The 24,651-nt window shown below is 35.1% G+C and overlaps 1 protein-coding gene across 1 annotated transcript in view; it reads left to right on the top strand.

Annotated features, from left to right (window-relative positions):
• Positions 1-24,651, top strand: part of FGGY (FGGY carbohydrate kinase domain containing) — a 665,661-nt gene that overhangs the window by 171,600 nt on the left and 469,410 nt on the right. Inside the window, exon 6 of the mRNA XM_053693628.1 lies at positions 23,240-23,355. Within this exon, the coding sequence (XP_053549603.1) occupies positions 23,240-23,355 (116 nt within the window). The remainder of the gene's footprint in view (positions 1-23,239; positions 23,356-24,651) is intronic.

Consider the following 24,651-nt stretch of genomic DNA (forward strand, 5'->3'; position numbering starts at 1 on the left):
CATTTGAGCGCAATTCACTGTAGACAGTTTCTTCCTGCAGAGCGCGATTCACAGCGCTGCAGTTTTAAACTTTTTTTTTTTATTCAAAAACTGGCAACAGGCAGCAGCAGCCATCACAGCTGATGTGAATTTCAAGAGACTGAGGCGGGCCAGCAAATTGCGGCAATTCGTTGCGCTGTTCAGGCACTGATGGAAAGTGTCTTGTTTGTAAATGCAGGGAGGAGAATACCCCACATCTCCTCAATTTAACCCCTTATAACTGCTCTGTGCAGTTTTTTAAAATAAAAATGCTCATATATTTTAATTATGATACAGTACTGCCCTCTTTATTTTGACCTCAAGTTAATTGCGCTTAGCGCAAAATAAAAACGCGAGCTTGCGCCTCACTTGTAATCTCGCCCTATATTAACAATAGCAATATTAGCAACATGCAATAGCAAATGGCTCTCAGTGAGGGGACACAGTTGCACCGGTACTGCTAGCACACTGATACACATAGGTACTGCTAGCACACTGACACACACATAGGTACTGCTAGCTACTGATACACACAGGTACTGCTAGCTACTGATACACATAGGTACTGCTAGCACACTGATACACACAGGTACTGCTAGCACACTGATACACACAGGTACTGTTAGCACACTGATACACACAGGTACTGCTAGCACACTGATACACACAGGTACTGCTAGCTACTGATACACATAGGTACTGCTAGCTACTGATACACACAGGTACTGCTAGCACACATATACACATAGGTACTGCTAGCACACTGATACACACAGGTACTGCTAGCTACTGATACACACAGGTACTGCTAACACACTGATACACACAGGTACTGCTAGCACACAGATACACATAGGGACTGCTAGCTACTGATACACACAGGTACTGCTAGCACACTGATACACACTGGAACTGCTAGCACAATGATACACACAGGTACTGCTAGCACACTGATAAACACTGGTACTGCTAGCTACTGATACACATAGGTACTGCTAGCTACTGATACAGACAGGTACTGCTAACACACTGATACACACAGGTACTGCTAACACACTGATACACACAGGTACTGCTAGCTACTGATACACACAGGTACTGCTAACACACTGATACACAGGTACTGCTAGCACACTGATACACACAGATACTGCTAGCACACTGATATACATAGGTACTGCTAGCACACTGATACACACAGATACTGCTAGCACACTGATACACATGGGTACTGCTAGCACACTGATACACTTAGGTACTGCTAGCACACTGATACACATAGGTACTGCTAGCACACTGATATACACAGATACTGCTAGCCCACAGGCCCGGCGCTTGCATAAAGGCATGTAACGCAGCCGCCTTAGGGCACCCAAGCAGGGGGCGCAATTGTGGAGAAACAAAACTGATATTTTTTTCTCCATTTTTTTAAAAAATTTAGTGCGCCTATATATTTTATTTTCATTTGAGCGCAATTCACTGTAGACAGTTTCTTCCTGCAGAGCGCGATTCACAGCGCTGCAGTTTTGGACTTTTTTTATTTATTCAAAAACTGTCGGCAACAGGCAGCAGCAACCATCACAGCTGATGTGAATTTCAAGAGACTGAGGCGGGCCAGCAAATTGCGGCAATTCGTTGCGCTGTTCAGGCACTGATGGGGAGTGTCTTGTTTGTAAATGCAGGGAGGAGAATAAAGGCTTGATGTATCTAGGACTCAGGAGAAGAGAAACGGCTGGATCATGGATGACACACTGGGAGGAAAACCCTCACAGTAAAGAGGTGGGTGCTGCTGCCAGGGAAAATCGCCTGTATTTTAGGGAGGATCCTGGATCTGTGATGATGGGAGGGAAGGCGAGAGGGGGTAGTGACAGTGTGAATTTGGGAATAAGTTTATTTCATGACATTTACTAGGCATTAAAGTTTGTTTGCTCATTCAATTTATTGTATAAGAGTTGTATTTGCCTGAACTTACAGGTCATGCCACAGAACACCCCTCTCCTTGGTACTTAACACTAAGCTTGATAAATGACACGAGTTTATGAGTTTATTTAGGTTATTTGCTCTAAAAAAAAATGACAGTCAGGCAATAAAGGTAGCAGGAGTGGTGAGGAATTCAGGGCACAAGATCGTGATCAGCAGCTGGGTGTTGATAAGAATGCCACATGGTTATAGCCCTGGGTGACTCTCACTGTCTCATTGTGGTACACAGAGCATTGAGAAGGGCATAATGTAACGGTCAGGGGAGTATTTGATAGCGGATGGGGACATGTTAAAGCAGCCGGGTCTGTGTAGGGAAGAGAGCACAGTGTAATAGAAAAGGGACATCTGTAGTCTACCCAAGCACCGTGAGTAAGGACAGCGTCAGGTCAGTGACTTCTGGTACACTGTCCCTTCTTTACATCCCCATCATGTTGTAGCTGTAGCCCTGTATTGTTCATTTCACAGAACTGCACCTGCGCCACATCTAGATCTAGCCACTTTTTTTTTTTTGTAAGTCACTGCATATCTCCATCTTTTCACCCTCTGTGGCCTAAAGTCACTAAAGTATTTAAATAATTATTCAGCAAAGCCAATCTCTTCAATTATCCTCTTTCACAACAAAGATTTTTAGACTTATCGTACATTTTACTAAGTATATATTATAACCGTACAACCCTGCCCCTCCAAAAACAAACAAACTATGTACTTAAATAATTTATATGCAGGAGAGATCTGACATTCAGTTGCTGCCATGTTTAATTTTTTACTTATTTTATTGTACTAGGGTTATCATGTCTATAGACACTTGCTGTAACATTTGTTCAAAATCTTGTTTGGGTTTTATATTGTATTTTTAAAAAAAATATTATTTACATATACATTTGCCAGCAGCAAATAAATCAATAATATTGTTTTGCCCATCATTCATTCACTGATAAATCAGTTCATTCCAGCATCCATTAGCTTCTGATATTTATATGTATATGCATACAGTATATATATATGTTTGTGTATCCATACTATAGTAATTATACAGATGCCAGCTACATAATTAAATTCCATTTGCATAGGCTTTTTTTATCAGGCTGTATAGAGTATATAATGGCTGTCACTGGCAAACTGGCAGTAATAACAAATCAATTAGATTTAGATGTAATTTTATATATATATATATATATATATATATATATATATTTATATAGTGTGTATATATATATATATATATATATATATATATGTGTGTGTGTGTGTGTGTGTTTGTGTACTGTATGTAATGGGAGGGGGCGGCAAAATGTATCCTCGCCTGTGTGGCCAAAAATCCTAGCACCAGCCCTGCTAACACACTGATACACATAGGTAATGCTAGCACACTGATACACACAGGTACTGCTAGCACACTAATACACACAGATACTGCTAGCTACTGATACACACAGGTACTGCTAGCACACTGATGCACACAGATACTGCTAGCTACTGATACAGGTACTGCTAGGACACTGATACACACAGATACTGCTAGCTACTGATACACACAGGTACTACTAGCTACTGATACACACAGGTATTGCTAGCTACCGATACACACAGGTACTGCTAGCACACTGATACACACAGATACTGCTAGCTACTGATAAACATAGGTACTGCTAGCACACTGATACACACAGGTACTGCTAGCACACTGATACACATAGGTACTGCTAGCTACTGATACACACAGGTACTGCTAGCATACTGATACACACAGGTACTGTTAGCACACTGATACACACAGGTACTGCTAGCACACTGATACACATAGGTAATGATAGCTACTGATACATAGGTACTGCTAGCACACTGATACACACACATACTGCTAGCCAGTGATGTGCGGTGACTTCAGAGGCTGGTGAGGCAGTGGCTCGGAATCGGATATGCCTTCATTCTTTTGTATCCTTTGTTGAAAATCATATCTAAATATGCTCAGTATCTACTGAGCATATTTAGATATGATTTTCAACAAAGGATATCTGGTTTTCTTCATTCTTTTGATATCCTTTGTTGAAAAGCATATCTAAATATGCTCAGTAACTACTGAGCATATTTAGGTATGATTTTCAACAAAGGATATCAACAGAATGAAGAAAACCAGATATCCTTTGTTGAAACTCATATCTAAATATGCTCAGTAGTATAATATAACTGTGTTGGTTATGCAAAATTGGGCAATGGGTAATAAAGGGATTATCTATCTTTTAAAACAATAACAATTCTTTGGTAGACTGTCCTACTGAGCATGTGCAAGAATTCACAGCATATACGTACCTGTATATGCATTTGTGATTGGCTGATGGCTGTCACATGATAAAGGGGGATTGGAAACAGACATAACTTTGCAATTTAGTTTAAAAAAATCTACTACTCATTTGAAGTTCAGACTAAATGCTATTGCATTATCTTATTATCATGCATTTCTTGATTATGCAAATCTACTGTATTCACTGGTCCTTTAACCACAGTGGCAATTCTAAATCCTAAACCAATAATTTCCTGTCTCATGATACTAAGACAAAAATGCTCATCCAGAGACATAGTATATATTTATTGTTAATAGTATAATATTAAATCTATATTCACAATGCCCATGAGTCTATGAGATCATGGATCTACTTTTTTTTTTGGTGTGACTGTTGCAATGTAATTTCAAACATGTGTGAGAAATATCAGGGAATATAAATAGTAATAGGCAGTAGGCACCAAAAGTATGTATTTTTCTTCTATTTAATCACTTTCATGAAAAAATACCAATTTTTACTTGAATTGACATTGTCAATTCAAGTAAAAAATTGTATTTTTGCATGAAAGTGATTAAATAAAAGAAAAATACATACTTTTGGTGCCTACTGCTGCATAATCCTATTTATATTCGCTGATATTTCTCACACATGCTGCTTCCACTGCCAAATCCAATGATCATTCTCCTGTTGTTCTCTGTTCTGTGACGCAGCAAAGTAAAAGTACACAACAACTCCTTCATAGTAGTCCTACTCCTATCCTAATCTAAATCAAGTCAACAACACTTCGAGGCTCAGGCTCAGACAGTCACTATAAGAGCAGTTTTGTATTTAATAAATATATTATAATAATTGTTCATCATTCATTCAGCAATTTTCACTGACACCCACTGCTGAATTTAATTATCCAAGAAAAATATCAAGTGCCGCCACCTAGCTAAAAAAGATGCGCTAAAATAGAATAGATTGGCTCAGTCACTATAAGAGCAGTTTTTTTTTTATTTAATTTTTTAAATAAATATATTATATAATTATATATAAGTCACTCAAGTGCCGCCAGCCACCTACCTAAAAAAAGAATGTGCTAATAGAATAGATTGGCAGCCTCAGTCACTCACTATGTCAGAGCAGTTTTTATTTTATTTAATTTTAATCATCAATAATATATTATATTATATAAAATTTAAATAATATCAACTAACTTCATCAAGTGCCGCCAGCCGCCACTTACCTAAAAAAAGAATGCGATTCAATAGATTGGCAGCCTCAGTCACTCACTATAAGTCAGAGCAGTACAGTTTTTTTGTATTTAATTTTATTCATCAAATCAATATATTATATTATAAATAATTATATAAGTCAACTAACTTCAAGTGCCGCCAACCACCTACCTAAAGAATGCGCTAAAATAATAGAAAAGATTGGCCCAGGCTGAGCAGGCTCAGTCACTATAAAAGCTGTTTTTTTTTTTGCCGGTATCAACTTAGTGCCGCCACGGCCACCTACCTAAAAAAGATGTTCTCCGCTCCGGTTGCTGTAAACGACAACGTTCAGTAACTTCAGTATTGTAACAGACAGTTCGACACTCTGACACCCACCACGTCTGACTCCGTCTCTGAGTTGAGCTGCTCTGACACGTGACCGCACGTGACACGCGGAAGGATTCTATTTCCTTTCCGCCCGGCACTCAGAGACAGCCAGCCCAAGTGATTGGCTGAGAGTGAGACTCTGAGAGGCGGCCAGGGCTGAGTCCGGACGGAGGCTTTGACAGTCAAGCCTCCAGTGGAAGCGTATGGGGCGCATTGGAGAGCACTGCATTAGCACCTTTTCTCCTCTTGGTGGCAGTCTCTCAGCATTCCATACACTTCCACAGTAGTCAATACATTCATATTGCGCAATGCAAGGACAGCTGGCTGGCCTTGTCTTGCGCAATATGAATGTATTGATGTATTACGTTTTATAAGTTAATTAATTTAAGTTGAGTACACAAACACAAGTCCTGATTTTGGTGGAGGGGTAGGGGGGTCACCTTTTTTTATTAAAAAAAAAATATATGAAAAAAAAAAAGATCTAATTTTTTTATTTTTTTATTTTTAAAAAAGGCTGTTATTACATACATTGGCCAGGGGAGGCACTGCCTCACCTGCCTCCTGTGACTGCACGTCACTGCTGCTAGCTACTGATACACACAGGTACTGCTAGCACACTGATACACACAGATACTGCTAGCTACTGATACACACAGGTACTGCTAGCTACTGATACACACAGGTACTGCTAGCTACCGATACACACAGGTACTGCTAGCACACTGATACACACAGATACTGCTAGCTACTGATACACACAGGTACTGCTAGCACACTGATACACCTAGGTAATGCTAGCTACTGATACATAAGTACTGCTAGCACACTGATACACACACATAGTGCTAGCTACTGATACACAAAGGTACTGCTAGCACACTGATATACATAGGTACTGCTAGCTACTGATACACATAGGTACTGCTAGCTACTGATACACACACATACTGCTAGCTACTGATACACACAGGTACTGCTAGCACACTGATACACATAGGTACTGCTATCTACTGATACTCATAGGTACTGCTAGCTACTGATACACAGGTACTGTTAGCACACTGATACACACAGATGCTGCTAGCACACTGATACACACAGATACTGCTAGCACACTGATACACACAGATACTGCTATCACACTGATACACACAGGTACTGCTAGCACACTGATACACACAGGTACTGCTAGCACACTTATATACATAGGTACTGCTAGCACACTAATACACACAGGTACTGCTATCTACTGATATACATAGGTACTGCTAGCTATTGATACACACAGGTACTGCTAGCTATTGATACACATAGGTACTGCTAGCTACTGATACACACAGATACTGCTAGCTACTGATACACATAGGTACTGCTAGCTACTGATACACACAGGTACTGCTAGCACACTGATACACACAGGTACTGCTATCTACTGATACAGGTACTGATAGCTACTGATACACATAGGTACTGCTAGCACACTGATACACACAGGTACTGCTAGCACACTGATACACACAGGTACTGCTAACACACTGATACACATTGATACACATACCTACTGCTAACACACTGATACACATAGGTACTGCTAACACACTGATACACATTGATACACATAGGTACTGCTAGCACACTGATACACACAGGTACTGCTAGCACACTGATACACATAGGTACTGCTAACACACTGATACACATAGGTACTGCTAACACACTGATACACATTGATACACATAGGTACTGCTAGCACACTGATACACACAGGTACTGCTAACACACTGATACACATAGGTACTGCTAACACACTGATACACATTGATACACATAGGTACTGCTAGCACACTGATACACACAGGTACTGCTAGCACACTGATACACACAGGTACTGCTAGCACACTGATACACACAGGTACTGCTAACACACTGATACACACAGGTACTGCTAACACACTGATACACACAGGTACTGCTAACACACTGATACACACAGGTACTGCTAGCACACTGATACACACAGGTACTGCTAGCACACTGATACACACAGGTACTGCTAACACACTGATACACACAGGTACTGCTAACACACTGATACACATTGATACACATAGGTACTGCTAGCACACTGATACACATAGGTACTGCTAGCACACTGATACACATAGGTACTGCTAGCACACTGATACACATAGGTACTGCTAACACACTAATACACATAGGTACTGCTAGCACACTGATACACACAGGTACTGCTAGCACACTGATACACACAGGTACTGCTAACACACTGATACACACAGGTACTGCTAACACACTGATACACACAGGTACTGCTAACACACTGATACACACAGGTACTGCTAGCACACTGATACACACAGGTACTGCTAACACACTGATACACACAGGTACTGCTAACACACTGATACACACAGGTACTGCTAACACACTGATACACATTGATACACACTGGTCTGAGGCTGAAACCGTTTGGCAGTAACTTGAAATTCCCTCTTTGACTTCAATACCTCCCCCTGACAATGCTTTTTGGCCAAAAACAGTCACAACCTTCCACTTATAGGCTGATAGAACCTGTCAATCTATTCACTGCTTCTTTGTGGTTTTCATTCATTAGCTAAAACAACTGAAAACAAAAAATTAAAATGCAAAATAAAATAATGCAGATTTATTTTCTTTTTCATTGTATTTTTGTTTTCATATGTTTATGTTTTCGGTATGCAAAGAAAGTAATGACAATGTTGTTATTTGCTTTTATTCTTCTGAAAACGAATGCACACCCCTATTAGCTGTTACCATTGGAAATAATGGTAACAAATCCAAATCTAATATTCGTCCGAACTAATTGTCTGCATGGACGAAAAAACTAACGTTTTAACAAAATCTGTACATAGATATGATTGTTTAAAAAATAACATGATTATTAACTAAAATTATTTAACAAAATGTGTTTCAATACAATGCCTTACAATAATAAATAAAAAAAATGAGATATTCCTGCCAGCACGGTGGGGTGTATGCGACTAAGTGAATTCTGTATGAGACAGCATCTATCCATTAGCACAAGTCATCTAAATACTTCATTCAAATTTCTTTTTTGCCACTTAAATACAATGAAAAATGCATGAGCATAGTCTGAGAGATTACTTTTCCCTTGATCTATTTAATACACCATAGACCTATTTTATTTTCCACATTGTTTTGTCTACAAAAGAATACAAATTGCGTTATGTTTAAGTGCCTTATATATATAGCCTATACATCTAAAATATTATGCTACTAACTAAATGAAAAGAAAAAAAGGATTCAGTCTGGTCTATTTTCAAACATTGGTATCTGCATTATCTATCTCGTTTTATAATTACATTTTATTAGGAAGAATAATATACAAACATAATATGCCTATAAATAATGAATAAACCAAACTTGAAATCAATAGAGGGTTGGTTTCTGTAATCAAAGTCAAATTATATTATATTTAACTAATATTAAAACATATATATATATATATTAAGAAGCATAAAATGAAGCACACAAGTCATATGTTCGTGAAAAAATATATACACAGAGTAAAAGGAAAATAAAAGGCATTGAAGATTACTGTCCTTACTGTGCTCAGAGATAGATAATTAATATTTATGTCTAATAAGTGGCATTTTGTGACAAATTAATTTCAGCACATGTGCTTATGTTTCTAGGGGTTGAGTGCTGATACTTTCTTTGTTCAAGTAGCTGGTAATAGCCTTCCTGATATGAGGAATTCATATTTGTATATTAGGAACAGCTGTATGGGACAAAAGGCCACCCCAAGAGGAGCAGATATTGTTTGATGTAAAATTACAATGAGGATTACATAGGATTAGTTTTGAATGCTAGAATCACAGTTACATCTCGGTGCTAAACACACAAAATATACAACAATAGGCAAAATATACAACAGCAGTCCAAACTCTGAAGAAATATAAAGATAAAGCTGTGGAAGTAGCAATAGGTATATGAGATCTTAGTCAGACAGAGGTACAGAAGAAAATAACTGTGCAGGCTGTATAATATGATAGTAGGTTATGGCAGCATGTTGCCGGAGTTAGCATTGGCCAGTATAGTAGAATAGAAAGTAATGGATAGCAGAATATGGCAAACAAATAATGGCTATATATATATTGAATACATATATATATACATAACATATCACTGCTTCCACTAACTTCAAAACTCTTGGAAAAACTAGTTTTTGACCGCCTAACCCGCTTCCTGTTCTCTAATTCCTTGCTTGACTGCAATCCGGCTTCCGTCCCCAACACTCAACTGAGACTGCACTCACCAACGTTACTAATGATCTTCTTTCTGCTAAAAATAATGGCCACTACTTTGTACTTATCTCACTTGACCTCTCAGCTCTCTTGGTCTCTGTGCCACCACCCTCTCTTGGATTCATTCTTATCTCTCTAACAGGTCCTTTTCTGTCTCATTTGCTGGTGACTCTTCCTCTTCAGTGCCTCTGTCAGTTGGAGTACCTTAAGACTCTGCCCTGGGTCCTGTACTCTTCTCTATGTATACTTCTTCACTGGATAAACTTATCAACAGCTATGGCTTCAAATATCACCGCTATGCTGATAATGCTCAGATCTACCTCTCCGCCCCTGCTCTCTCTTCCTCTGTCCTTTCCCATGTCAGCAACGGCTTATCTAGCATTACTTCTTGGATGGCCTCTTACCACTTAAAGTTTAACATGTCCTAGACTGAACTTCTTCTAATCCCCCCTCTAGTCCAATGTCTTACTTTTATGTTACTGTTGGCGGCACCATTATCTCCCTATTACCTCAAGTCCACTGTCTTTGAGTTACACTTGACTCCATTGTGTCCTTCATCCCCTACATCCAATTGCTCTCTTCTTCCTGCCACAACCATCTAGACAATTTATCTAAAATATGTCACCACTAAGAAACTAATTGACTCCCTGGTAATTTCCCGACTTGCCTACTGTAATAACCTACTAACTGGCCTTCCTCTCTCCTGCCTCTCTCGCCTTCAATCCATCCTAAATGCCTCTGCCAGCCCAGGCAAATCCACCTTTCCCACTGCTCTGTATATGCTGCCCCTCTCTGTAAGTCCCTTCACTGGCTCCAAATTCACAGCCGAATTAAATTAAAAATTCCCTGACCTACAAAACTTTTACCAATGCTGTATATTCTGTCCACACTAATCAACAAATATACTCCAGCCCACAATTACCTGCTACTTGTATCTTCTACCTCCTCCCATGCAGTCGATTTCTCTTGTGCGGCACCAACACACTGGAACCCACTTTACACTGCCCGACTCTCCCCTAATCTGTTCTCCTTTAAACACTCCCTAAAGACACTTTTGTTCAAGGAAGCCGACCACCCAACTCAGTAACCATTAATTCCACTTACCTAATAATTGCCTTCATCTTACTCTGCACTAACATCATTCTCACTTTTGCAGTCCCCACCTCCTGTTTCTCATCCTCCTACCCTTCTAGATTGTAAGTTCCCACGGGAATAGAGCGCTCAATTCCTCCTATAGTATTACCCATGGACAGCGCTGCATAATTTGTTGGCGCTTTATAAATAAAGTATAACAATATTAATAATAATAATTTATATATAGACATAAAATTGCAAAAAGATAATGCTCTAATGCATTTCATTCTTCTCTCTATCAAAGCATTTTATTATGTGTTTAGCTTCTGCAAAGGGCTTAAACACATAACTAGCATTATTGCATAAACAGGATCTAGTAAGACACATCTGGGGAGCCAATAACAAGCAGCATGTGTCCGTATCCACCAGTCAGCAGCTAGCTCCCAGTAGTGCATTACTCCTTTTGAGCCTACCTAGGTATACTTTTCTACAAATGATAATAAGAGAAGAAAGTACATTTTATTGAATAGTATCTTAAAAGTTTAGGGTCTGTCTGAATCATGAAAGGTTAATTTTGAATTTCATGCTCCTTTAAAAACTGAGACAAAAAAAAAACGAATTTATTTCCAGTCCAGAAGTAGTGGCCTAGTAAAAACTTCAAGCCCAGTTATTATCATATATCATTAATGCATCCATTTAAATCAATAAATCCCCAACACACTTTCTAATTCCCTTACTACAAATATGAGTAGATTTGGTTGGTGATCTTTACAGTATCTCAAATGCATCTCTTCTATCAACAACATATTCTTAACCAGTCAACTAGCCTTGGTCTGCGTCATGTCTCCAGCTGGACGTCTCAAATTGAGTTGTTGTTATCGCACGGTAAGGGAAACATATAGACATTAGCAGAGGAATGTGCTGACTATGGTTTAGCAGATGCTGTGGAGATGACAGATCTGTGCTGTACATTAGCACCTACTTTATAAACATGCAGTTGTACTCAGTGAGACAGGAGATGTGTGTCCGATGCTATAGAGGAACTCAACTGTTTTCAAATGTAATCAGGACTTTTGCTTGAATAAGTGTATTTTTTACCAATACTGTTTACTGTTATGTGTTCCTTTTGTTTCAGATCTTAAACTTTAAAAAGACAATCGGCTAGATTACAAGTCTTTCGTTATGAGCTGTGCGGTGCTACCGTGCAGTTTTTTCTCACCACTCACTTACCTGCAGCTCTGGTATTACGGGTTTTTACAAACCCGGCGTTAAAAGGCAAGAAGTGAGCGTAGAGCAAAATTGTGCTCCATACCGCACTCCAATACCAGCGCTGCTTAAGTCAGTGGTGAGCTGGTCGTACGTGCTCGTGCACAATTTCCCCATAGACATCAATGGGGAGAGCCGGCTGATAAAAACACCTGCCAAAAAGCAGCGTAAAACTCAGTAACGCAGCCCCATTGATTCCTATGGGGAAACACATTTTATGTTTACACCTAACACCCTAAAATGAACCCTGAGTCTAAACACCCTTAATCTTACACTTATTAACCCCTAATCTGTCGCCCCGACATCGCTGACACCTACATTATTCTTCTTAACCCCTAATCTGCCGCTCCGGACACCGCCGCCACCTACATTATACTTATTAACCTCTAATCTGCTGCCCCCAACATCGCTGACACCTACATTATATTTATTAACCCCTAATCTCCCGCCCCCAATGTCGCTGCAACCTACCTACACTTATTAACCCCTAATCTGCCACCCACAACGTCGCCGCCACTATACTAAATGTATTAACCCCTAAACCTAAGTCTAACCCTAACACCCCCTAACTTAAATATAATTTAAATAAATCTAAATAAAATTCCTATCATTAACTAAATTATTTCTATTTAAAACTAAATACTTACCTATAAAATAAACCCTAAGCTAGCTACAATATAACTAATAGTTACATTGTAGCTATCTTACGGTTTATTTTTATTTTACAGGCAAGTTTGTATTTATTTTAACTAGGTAGAATAGTTACTAAATAGTTATTAACTATTTAATAACTAACTAGCTAAAATAAATGCAAATTTACCTGTAAAATAAAACCTAACCTAAGTTACAATAACACCTAACACTACACTACAATTAAATCAATTCCCTACATTAAATACAATTAAATAAATTAAATTAAATTAGATAAATCACAAAAAAACAAAACACTAAATTACAGAAAATAAAAAACAAATTACAGATCTTTAAACTAATTACACCTAATCTAATAGCCCTATCAAAATAAAAAAAGCCCCCCCCCCCCCCAAAATAAAAAAAAAACCCCTAAACTAAACTACCAATAGCCCTTAAAAGGGCCTTTTGCGGGGCATTGCCCCAAAGAAATTAGCTCTTTTTCCTGTAAAAAAAATACAAACAACCCCCCCAACAGTAAAACCCACCACCCACACAACCAACCCCCCAAATTAAAGCCTAACTAAAAAAACCTAAGCTCCCCATTGCCCTGAAAAGAGCATTTGGATGGGCATTGCCCTTAAAATGGCATTTAGCTCTTTTGCTGCCCAAAGCCCCAACCTAAAAAATAAACCCACCCAATACACCCTTAAAAAATCCTAACACTATCCCCCGAAGATTCACTTACCGGGAGAAGTCTTAATTCAAGATGTCCTCAACGATGCCGGCAGAAGTGATCCTCCAGACAGGCAGAAGTGGTCCTCCAGGCGGGCAGAAGTCTTCATCCAGACGGCATCTTCTATCTTTCCTATCTATCCTTTCAATGCGGAGTGGCTCCATCTTCAAGACATCCGGCGCGGAGCATCCTCTTCAAACGTCTTCTTCTTCGGAATGAATATCTCTTTAAGTGACATCATCCAAGATGGCGTCCCTTAGATTCCGATTGACTGATAGAATTCTATCAGCCAATTGGAATTAAGGTAGAAAAAATCCTATTGGCTGATGCAATCAGCCAATAGGATTGAACTTCAATCCTATTGGCTGATGCAATCAGCCAATAGGATTGAGCTCGCATTCTATTGGCTGATTGGAACAGCCAATAGAATGCCAGCTCAATCCGATTGGCTGATTGCATCAGCCAATAGGATTTTTTCTACCTTAATTCCAATTGGCTGATAGAATTCTATCAGCCAATCAGAATCTAAGGAACACCATCTTGGATGATGTCACTTAAAGAGATATTCATTCCGAAGAAGACGTCGTTTGAAGAGGATGCTCCGCACCGGATGTCTTGAAGATGGAGCCACTCCGCATTGAAAGGATAGATAGGAAAGATAGAAGATGCCATCTGGATGAAGACTTCTGCCCGCCTGGAGGACCACTTCTGCCTGTCTGGAGGATCACTTCTGCCGGCATCGTTGAGGACATCTTGAATTAAGACTTCTCCCGGTAAGTGAATCTTCGGGGGATAGTGTTAGGATTTTTTAAGGGTGTATTGGGTGTTTATTTTTTAGGTTAGGGCTTTGGGCAGCAATAGAGCTAAATGCCCTTTTAAGGACAATGGCCAACCAAATGCCCCTTTCAGGGCAATGGGGGAGCTTAGGTTTTTTTAGATAGGCTTTTATTTGGGGGGATGGTTGTGTGGGTGGTGGGTTTTAGTGTTGGGGGTGTTTGTATTTTTTTTTACAGGAAAAAGAGCTGATTTCTTTGGGGCAATGCCCCACAAAAGGCCCTTTTAAGGGTTATTGGTAGTTTAGTTTAGGCTAGGGTTTTTTTTAAATTTTTTTATTTTTTTTTATTTTGATAGGGCTATTAGATTAGGTGTAATTAGTTTAAAGATCTGTAATTTGTTTTTTATTTTCTGTAATTTAGTGTTTGGTTTTTTGTGATTTAGCTAATTTAATTTATTTAATTGTATTTAATGTAGGGAATTTATTTAATTATAGTGTAATGTTAGGTGTTATTGTAACATTTTGTATTTGTATTTATTTTAGCTAGGTAGTTATCAAATAGTTAATAACTATTTAATAACTAGTCTACCTAGTTAAAATAAATACAAACTTGCCTGTAAAATAAAAATAAACCCTAAGATAGCTACAATGTAACTATTAGTTATATTGTAGCTAGCTTAGGGTTTATTTTATAGGTATTTAGTTTTAAATAGGAATAATTTAGGTAATGATAGTAATTTTATTTAGATTTATTTAAATTTATATTTAAGTTAGGGGGTGTTACGGTTAGACTTAGATTTAGGGGTTAATAAATTTAATATAGTGGCGGCGACGTTGGACGTTGGGGCGGCAGATTAGGGGTTAATAAGTATAATGTAGGTGGTGGCGATGTTAGGGGCGGCAGATTAGGGGTTAATAATATTTAACTAGTGTTTGCAATGCGGGAGTGCGGCAGTTTAGGGGTTAATATGTTTTTTATAGTGGCGGCGATGTCCGGAGCGGCAGATTAGGGGTTAAACATTTTATTTTAGTGTTTGCGATGTGGGAGGGCCTTGGTTTAGGGGTTAATAGGTAGTTTATGGGTGTTAGTGTACTTTTAAGCACTTTAGTTATGAGTTTTATGCTACAGCGTTGTAGTGTAAAACTCATAACAACTGACTTTAAAATGCGTTAGGAATCTGTCGGGATAGGGTGTACCGCTCACTTTTTGGCCTCCCAGGACAAACTCGTAATACCGGTGCTATCGAAGTCCCATAGAAAAAATGGTTTATGAACTTTACGTAAGTTGGTTTGCGGTAAGGCCGACAAAGTGTGCGGTACACCTATACCTGCAAGACTCGTAATATCAACATGCATAAAAAAGCAGCATTAGGACCTGTTAACGCTGCTTTTTTACCTTAACGCACAACTTGTAATCTAGCCGAATGTTTGTTACACAAATTGATTGTAGGATTTTAGATTTTTTTGTAGTAATAACCAATATTAGCAAGGAAAACTGTTGAGTTATACACTGTTATGTTGTGAAACAATATTTGGGGTCTATTCTACACCACACTAAGAGATCAGCAGCAAGAATATAATCCATTTAGTTTTCGCTGGTGGAATGGTTATCAGTTGAAGGGATATTAAAGTAAACAAATGCTATAGCGAATGGTGTGATAAATCTACCCCATATTGTTTAATTACATGTAGTAGAACAACTATATACTTTATTATATTTGCTGTTCTCCTTTCCGGTAATTTAATTGTGAATATTGTCAGCTTTTCAATTAATGTTAAACATGGAGGTCCAGACACACCGATATTCCACACAGTTATTGGTTGCACACTCTAGTGAGACATGGCATGAGAACCTAGCGCAGCAAAGGGGGTAAGTCGCACGGCAATGGACAGCAAATTTAAATATATATGTATATACACATAGTAACACATAAATATATATGTATATACACATACTTACACATAAATATATATGTATATACACATAGTAACACATAAATATATATGTATATACACATAGTAACACATAAATATATATGTATATACACATAGTAACACATAAATATATATGTATATACACATAATAACACATAAATATATATGTATATACACATACTAACACATAAATATATATGTATATAAGCACATACACACATAAATATATATGTATATACACATAATAACACATAAATATATATGTATATACACATAATAACACATAAATATATATGTATATACACATAGTAACACATACATATATATGTATATACACATAGTAACACATAAATATATATGTATATGCACATAGTAACACATAAATATATATGTATATAAGCACATACTAACACATAAATATATATGTATATACACATAATAACACATAAATATATATGTATATACACATACTTACACATAAATATATATGTATATACACATAGTAACACATAAATATATATATGTATATACACATAGTAACACATAAATATATATGTATATACACATAGTAACACATAAATATATATGTATATACACATAGTAACACATAAATATATATGTATATACACATAGTAACACATAAATATATATGTATATACACATAGTAACACATAAATATATATGTATATACACATAACACATAAATATATATGTATATACACATAATAACACATAAATATATATGTATATACATATAGTAACACATAAATATATATGTATATACACATAATAACACATAAATATATATGTATATACACATACTTACACATAAATATATATGTATATACACATAGTAACACATAAATATATATGTATATACACATACTAGCACATAAATATATATGTATATACACATAGTAACACATAAATATATATGTATATACACATACTTACACATAAATATATATGTATATACACACAGTAACACATAAATATATATGTATATACACACAGTAACACATAAATATATATGTATATACACATAATAACACATAAATATATATGTATATACACATAGTAACACATAAATATATATGTATATACACATAGTAACACATAAATATATATGTATATACACATAGTAACACATAAATATATATGTATATACACATACTAGCACATAAATATATATGTATATACACATACTTACACATAAATATATATGTATATACACATAGTAACACATAAATATATATGTATATACACATAGTAACACATAAATATATATGTATATACACATACTTACACATAAATATATATGTATATACACATAGTAACACATAAATATATATGTATATACACATAGTAACACATAAATATATATGTATATAGACATATTAACACATAAATATATATGTATATACACATAGTAACACATAAATATATCTGTATATACACATAGTAACACATAAATATATATGTATACACATAGGAACACATAAATATATATATATGTATATACACATAGTAACACATAAATATATATGTATATACACATACTAACACATAAATATATAGGTATATACACATAGTAACACATAAATATATATGTATATACACATACTAACACATAAATATATAGGTATATACACATACTAACACATAAATATATATGTATATGCACATAGTAACATATAAATATATATGTATATACACATAGTAACACATAAATATATATGTATATAAGCATAGTAACACATAAATATATATGTATATACACATAGTAACACATAAATATATATGTATATACACATAATAACACATAAATATGTATATACACATAGTAACACATACATATATATGTATATACACATAGTAACACATAAATATATATATATATGTATATACACATAGTGACACATAAATATATATGTACAGGGAGTGCAGAATTATTAGGCAAATGAGTATTTTGACCACATCATCCTCTTTATGCATGTTGTCTTACTCCAAGCTGTATAGGCTCGAAAGCCTACTACCAATTAAGCATATTAGGTGATGTGCATCTCTGTAATGAGAAGGGGTGTGGTCTAATGACATCAACACCCTATATTAGGTGTGCATAATTATTAGGCAACTTCCTTTCCTTTGGCAAAATGGGTCAAAAGAAGGACTTGACAGGCTCAGAAAAGTAAAAAATAGTGAGATATCTTGCAGAGGGATGCAGCACTCTTAAAATTGCAAAGCTTCTGAAGCGTGATCATCGAACAATCAAGCGTTTCATTCAAAATAGTCAATAGGGTCGCAAGAAGCGTGTGGAAAAACCAAGGCGCAAAATAACTGCCCATGAACTGAGTCAAGCGTGCAGCTGCCAAGATGCCACTTGCCACCAGTTTGGCCATATTTCAGAGCTGCAACATCACTGGAGTGCCCAAAAGCACAAGGTGTGCAATACTCAAAGACATGGCCAAGGTAAGAAAGGCTGAAAGACGACCACCACTGAACAAGACACACAAGCTGAAACGTCAAGACTGGGCCAAGAAATATCTCAAAACTGATTTTTCTAAGGTTTTATGGACTGATGAAATGAGAGTGAGTCTTGATTGGCCAGATGGATGGGCCCATGGCTGGATTGGTAAAGGGCAGAGAGCTCCAGTCCGACTCAGACGCCAGCAAGGTGGAGGTGGAGTACTGGTTTGGGCTGGTATCATCAAAGATGAGCTTGTGGGGCCTTTTCGGGTTGAGGATGGAGTGAAGTTCAACTCTCAGTCCTACTGCCAGTTTCTGGAAGACACCTTCTTCAAGCAGTGGTACAGGAAAAAGTCTGCATCCTTCAAGAAAAACATGATTTTCATGCAGGACAATGCTCCATCACACGCATCCAAGTACTTCACAGCGCGGCTGGCAAGAAAGGGTATAAAAGAAGAAAATCTAATGACATGGCCTCCTTGTTCACCCGATCTGAACCCCATTGAGAACCTGTGGTCCATCATCAAATGTGAGATTTACAAGGAGGGAAAACAGTACACTTCTCTGAACAGTGTCTGGGAGGCTGTGGTTGCTGCTGCATGCAATGTTGATGGTGAACAGATCAAAACACTGACAGAATCCATGGATGGCAGGCTTTTGAGTGTCCTTGCAAAGAAAGGTGGCTATATTGGTCACTGATTTGTTTTTGTTTTGTTTTTGAATGTCAGAAATGTATATTTGTGAATGTTGAGATGTTATATTGGTTTCACTGGTAAAAATAAATAATTGAAATGGGTATATATTTGTTTTTTGTTAAGTTGCCTAATAATTATGCACAGTAATAGTCAGCTGCACACACAGATATCCCCCTAAAATAGCTATAACTAAAAACAAACTAAAAACTACTTCCAAAACTATTCAGCTTTGATATTAATGAGTTTTTTGGGTTCATTGAGAACATGGTTGTTGTTCACTAATAAAATTAATCCTCAAAAATACAACTTGCCTAATAATTCTGCACTCCCTGTATATACACATAATAACACATAAATATGTATATACACATAGTAACACATACATATATATGTATATACACATAGTAACACATAAATATATATGTATATACACATAGTAACATAAATATATATGTATATACACATAGTAACACATAAATATATATGTATATACACATAGTAACACATAAATATATATGTATATACACATAGTGACACATAAATATATATGTATATACACATAGTAACACATAAATATATATGTATATACACATAATAACACATAAATATGTATATACACATAGTAACACATACATATATATGTATATACACATAGTAACACATAAATATATATGTATATACACATAGTAGTAACACATAAATATATGTGTATATACACATAATAACACATAAATATATATGTATATACACATAGTAACACATAAATATATATGTATATACACATAGTAACATAAATATATATGTATATACACATAGTAACACATAAATATATATGTATATACACATAGTAACACATAAATATATATGTATATACACATAGAAACACATAAATATATATGTATATACACATACTAAACACATAAATATATATGTATATACACATAGTAACACATAAATATATATGTATATACACATAGTAACACATAAATATATAGGTATATACACATATTAACACATAAATATATATGTATATACACATAATAACACATAAATATATATGTATATACACATAGTAACACATAAATATATGTATATACACATAATAACACATAAATATATATGTATATACACATACTAACACATAAATATATATGTATATACACATAATAACACATAAATATATATGTATATACACATACTAACACATAAATATATATGTATATACACATACTAACACATAAATATATATGTATATACACATAATAACACATAAATATATATGTATATACACATAGTAACACATAAATATATATGTATATACACATACTAACACATACATATATATGTATATACACATAGTAACACATAAATATATATGTATATACACATAGTAACACATAAATATATATATGTATATACTCACATAGTAACACATAAATATATATGTATATACACATACTAACACATAAATATATATGTATAAACACATAGTAAGACATAAATATATATGTATATACACATAGTAACACATAAATATATATGTATATACACATAGTAACACATAAATATATATGTATATACACATAATAACACATAAATATGTATATACACATAGTAACACATACATATATATGTATATACACATAGTAACACATAAATATAAATGTATATACACATAGTAACACATAAATATATATGTATATACACATAATAACACATAAATATATATGTATATACACATACTAACACATACATATATATGTATATACACATAGTAACACATAAATATATATGTATATACACATAGTAACACATAAATATATATGTATATACACATACTAACACATACATATATATGTATATACACATAGTAACACATAAATATATATGTATATACACATAGTAACACATAAATATATATATGTATATACTCACATAGTAACACATAAATATATATGTATATACACATACTAACACATAAATATATATGTATATACACATAGTAACACATAAATATATATGTATATACACATAGTAACACATAAATATATATAGTCATACACATAGTAACACATAAATATATATGTGTATATACACATAGTAACACATAAATATATCTGTATATACACATAGTAACACATAAATATATCTGTATATACACATAGTAACACATAAATATATCTGTATATACACATAGTAACACATAAATATATATGTATATACACATAGTAACACATAAATATATATGTATATACACATAGTAACACATAAATATATATGTATATACACACATACTAACACATAAATATATATGTATATACACACATACTAACACATAAATATACATGTATATACACATAGTAACACATAAATATATATGTATATACACATAGTAACACATAAATATATCTGTATATACACATAACACATAAATATATATGTATATACACATAATAACACATAAATATATATGTATATACACATAATAACACATAAATATATATGTATATACACATAATAACACATAAATATATATGTATATACACATAATAACACATAAATATATATGTATATACACATAGTAACACATAAATATATATGTATATACACATAGTAACACATAAATATATATGTATATACACATAGTAACACATAAATATATATGTATATACACATAGTAACACATAAATATATATGTATATACACATATTAATGTGAAAAAGAGGAAGGACTCCTCACAGTCAAGCTGTTAATGTTAGTAAAGTAACGTCCCATATCAGTATGTTGAAGGCTAGGTTAAGACACTATGCACACAGCACGTTTGTAAAATTCAATAGAATAGGCTCATGGTTTTCTTTGTTGCAACCAATTAGGGACAGGTGTAAATGAGCATGTGCTCTAAAGTAACCAATCGTGTAGAATGTTACAGACTGTTGTGAATTCTAAGGGGCCAAATTATCAAGCTGTCAGGCTTGCCGGAAATATAAGCACCGCTGCTCCTTAACTTATCTGCCACCTTGGATACGTTCGGGATGATTGACACCCGGTGCTAGCGGGGAATCAGCTGGGGGTGGCATTGCACCAGCAGTTCACTAGAAATGCTTGTGCAATGTAAAATGCAGACAGCGTAGGCTACAGCGGATCATGTCAGTCCGACACTTGATTAATCGGCCCCTAACTGTCACAAAAAAGAAGACAAAATATATGATGTATATTGCAATGTTATGTATTTATATGGAGATAAATAAAATGTTGTGTTTATTTAGTATTTAAATTTATCCTTTGTTCATGTTCATTTTTTTTATTTATTGACCCTTTAAATATTACAGCAGGATTGCAAAAAAAAAAGAACCCAAAAAAGAAACCCCCAAAGAAATATCATACTGAACGAGCCCTATAAATATACAGTGGTTTTTTTATGACAGTACTTGAAAATGTAACAAAGAAATGGAATTATTTTCACTACAGATCTTTATGCACGCTAGTTTGCAAATGGACTTACTCTGCTGATAGTGGTTGGGATGACGGCTTTTGGAAAGAAATTGGCTTGGAAGATATTCTTGAGGAAAATTATGCAAAAATAGGTGAGTTCATAATTATAAATGTAGACTTTTTATATAATTAACAAAAGTAATAAATATATAAAGTATTTATTCATAATTTGTTTTGAACACTTTTTGAGGTTATTTTGAGATACAATTTCATATACAAAATTTCAGAATGCAAATAGAATTATGATAAAATGTGATATGCAAATGTATTAAAACAGTTTTCCGTTTATTGAAAATGTACCATGACAATAGGACGCTATTTTGCCTAGATAAGCCAGGTCATATGATCTGTATTGTGATTCTGAAGTAATTAATGATACCCCAAATTATGTCAACAGCAAAGCAAAGTTGAGGTAGAGGGGCCGATTTATCAAGCCCCGTATGCATCACTATGCATCTGTTTCCGTGCGAGCCTTCAGGCTAGCCGGAAACTGGAGTTAAGAAGCAGCGGTATTAAGACCGCTTCTCCTTAACTCGTCCCCCACCTCTGAGGTGGCGGACAGCAATCATCCCGATAGGATACGATTGGGTTGATTGACACCCCCTGCTAGCGGCCGATTGGCCGCGAATCTGCAGGGGCAGCATTGCACAAGCATTTCATTTATTGATGCCCGTCCACACATTGTTATATCAGCCCCAGAGAGTTTACATTTGAAATACATTTTATTTATTCAAATTAGATTTTTTTTTTGGATATAGCAAACATAAGTTTCATTTTAATTTATAAAACTTTAAAAAAAAGATTAATGAGCAGTTTTATGTGCTTGAATTAAAATGAAATGAATTAATAAAAACATGAGTCCCTGTAAAAGTTCAAAGGGTAGTCTCATGTAGACATGTGCGTTTCATTTCGTTTCGAATTCAGAGCTTCGGACTAATTCGAATTTCCTAATCAAATCCTTTCCAAAAGCATACTAATCCGAATAAATTTGTTCCGAAATATTCGAATGGTTCAGACTTATTCGGTTACATTCGGATGTGCGTGGCACAGTTGTCTTTTTTTTTTTAAATATTATTATTAAATCCAAAGAACCACAAAATAGTTAAAAAATTAGATATTATTATCAAATAATTAAAATATGAGTGAGATTGAAGGTAAAAGTTTTAAGTTCAGTTTTGGACTAGTATGGTTATGTATTGTATAACTTGGATATTTTTGATAAATCCGAATCAAAGTAACATAACTAACGAGTGGAAACAAATCGTTTCGAATTCATTTGTTTTTATTCAAATGAGTGTAGTGTCATATTCTTCTACGGACTTTTTGTCCAATTAGAACATTCCTTTTGTTTTGTGGGTTGGATTACTGTCACAGTGATAGTCTTCTAG

Source organism: Bombina bombina, chromosome 10, assembly GCF_027579735.1.
Source record: "Bombina bombina isolate aBomBom1 chromosome 10, aBomBom1.pri, whole genome shotgun sequence".
NCBI lineage: Eukaryota > Metazoa > Chordata > Amphibia > Anura > Bombinatoridae > Bombina > Bombina bombina.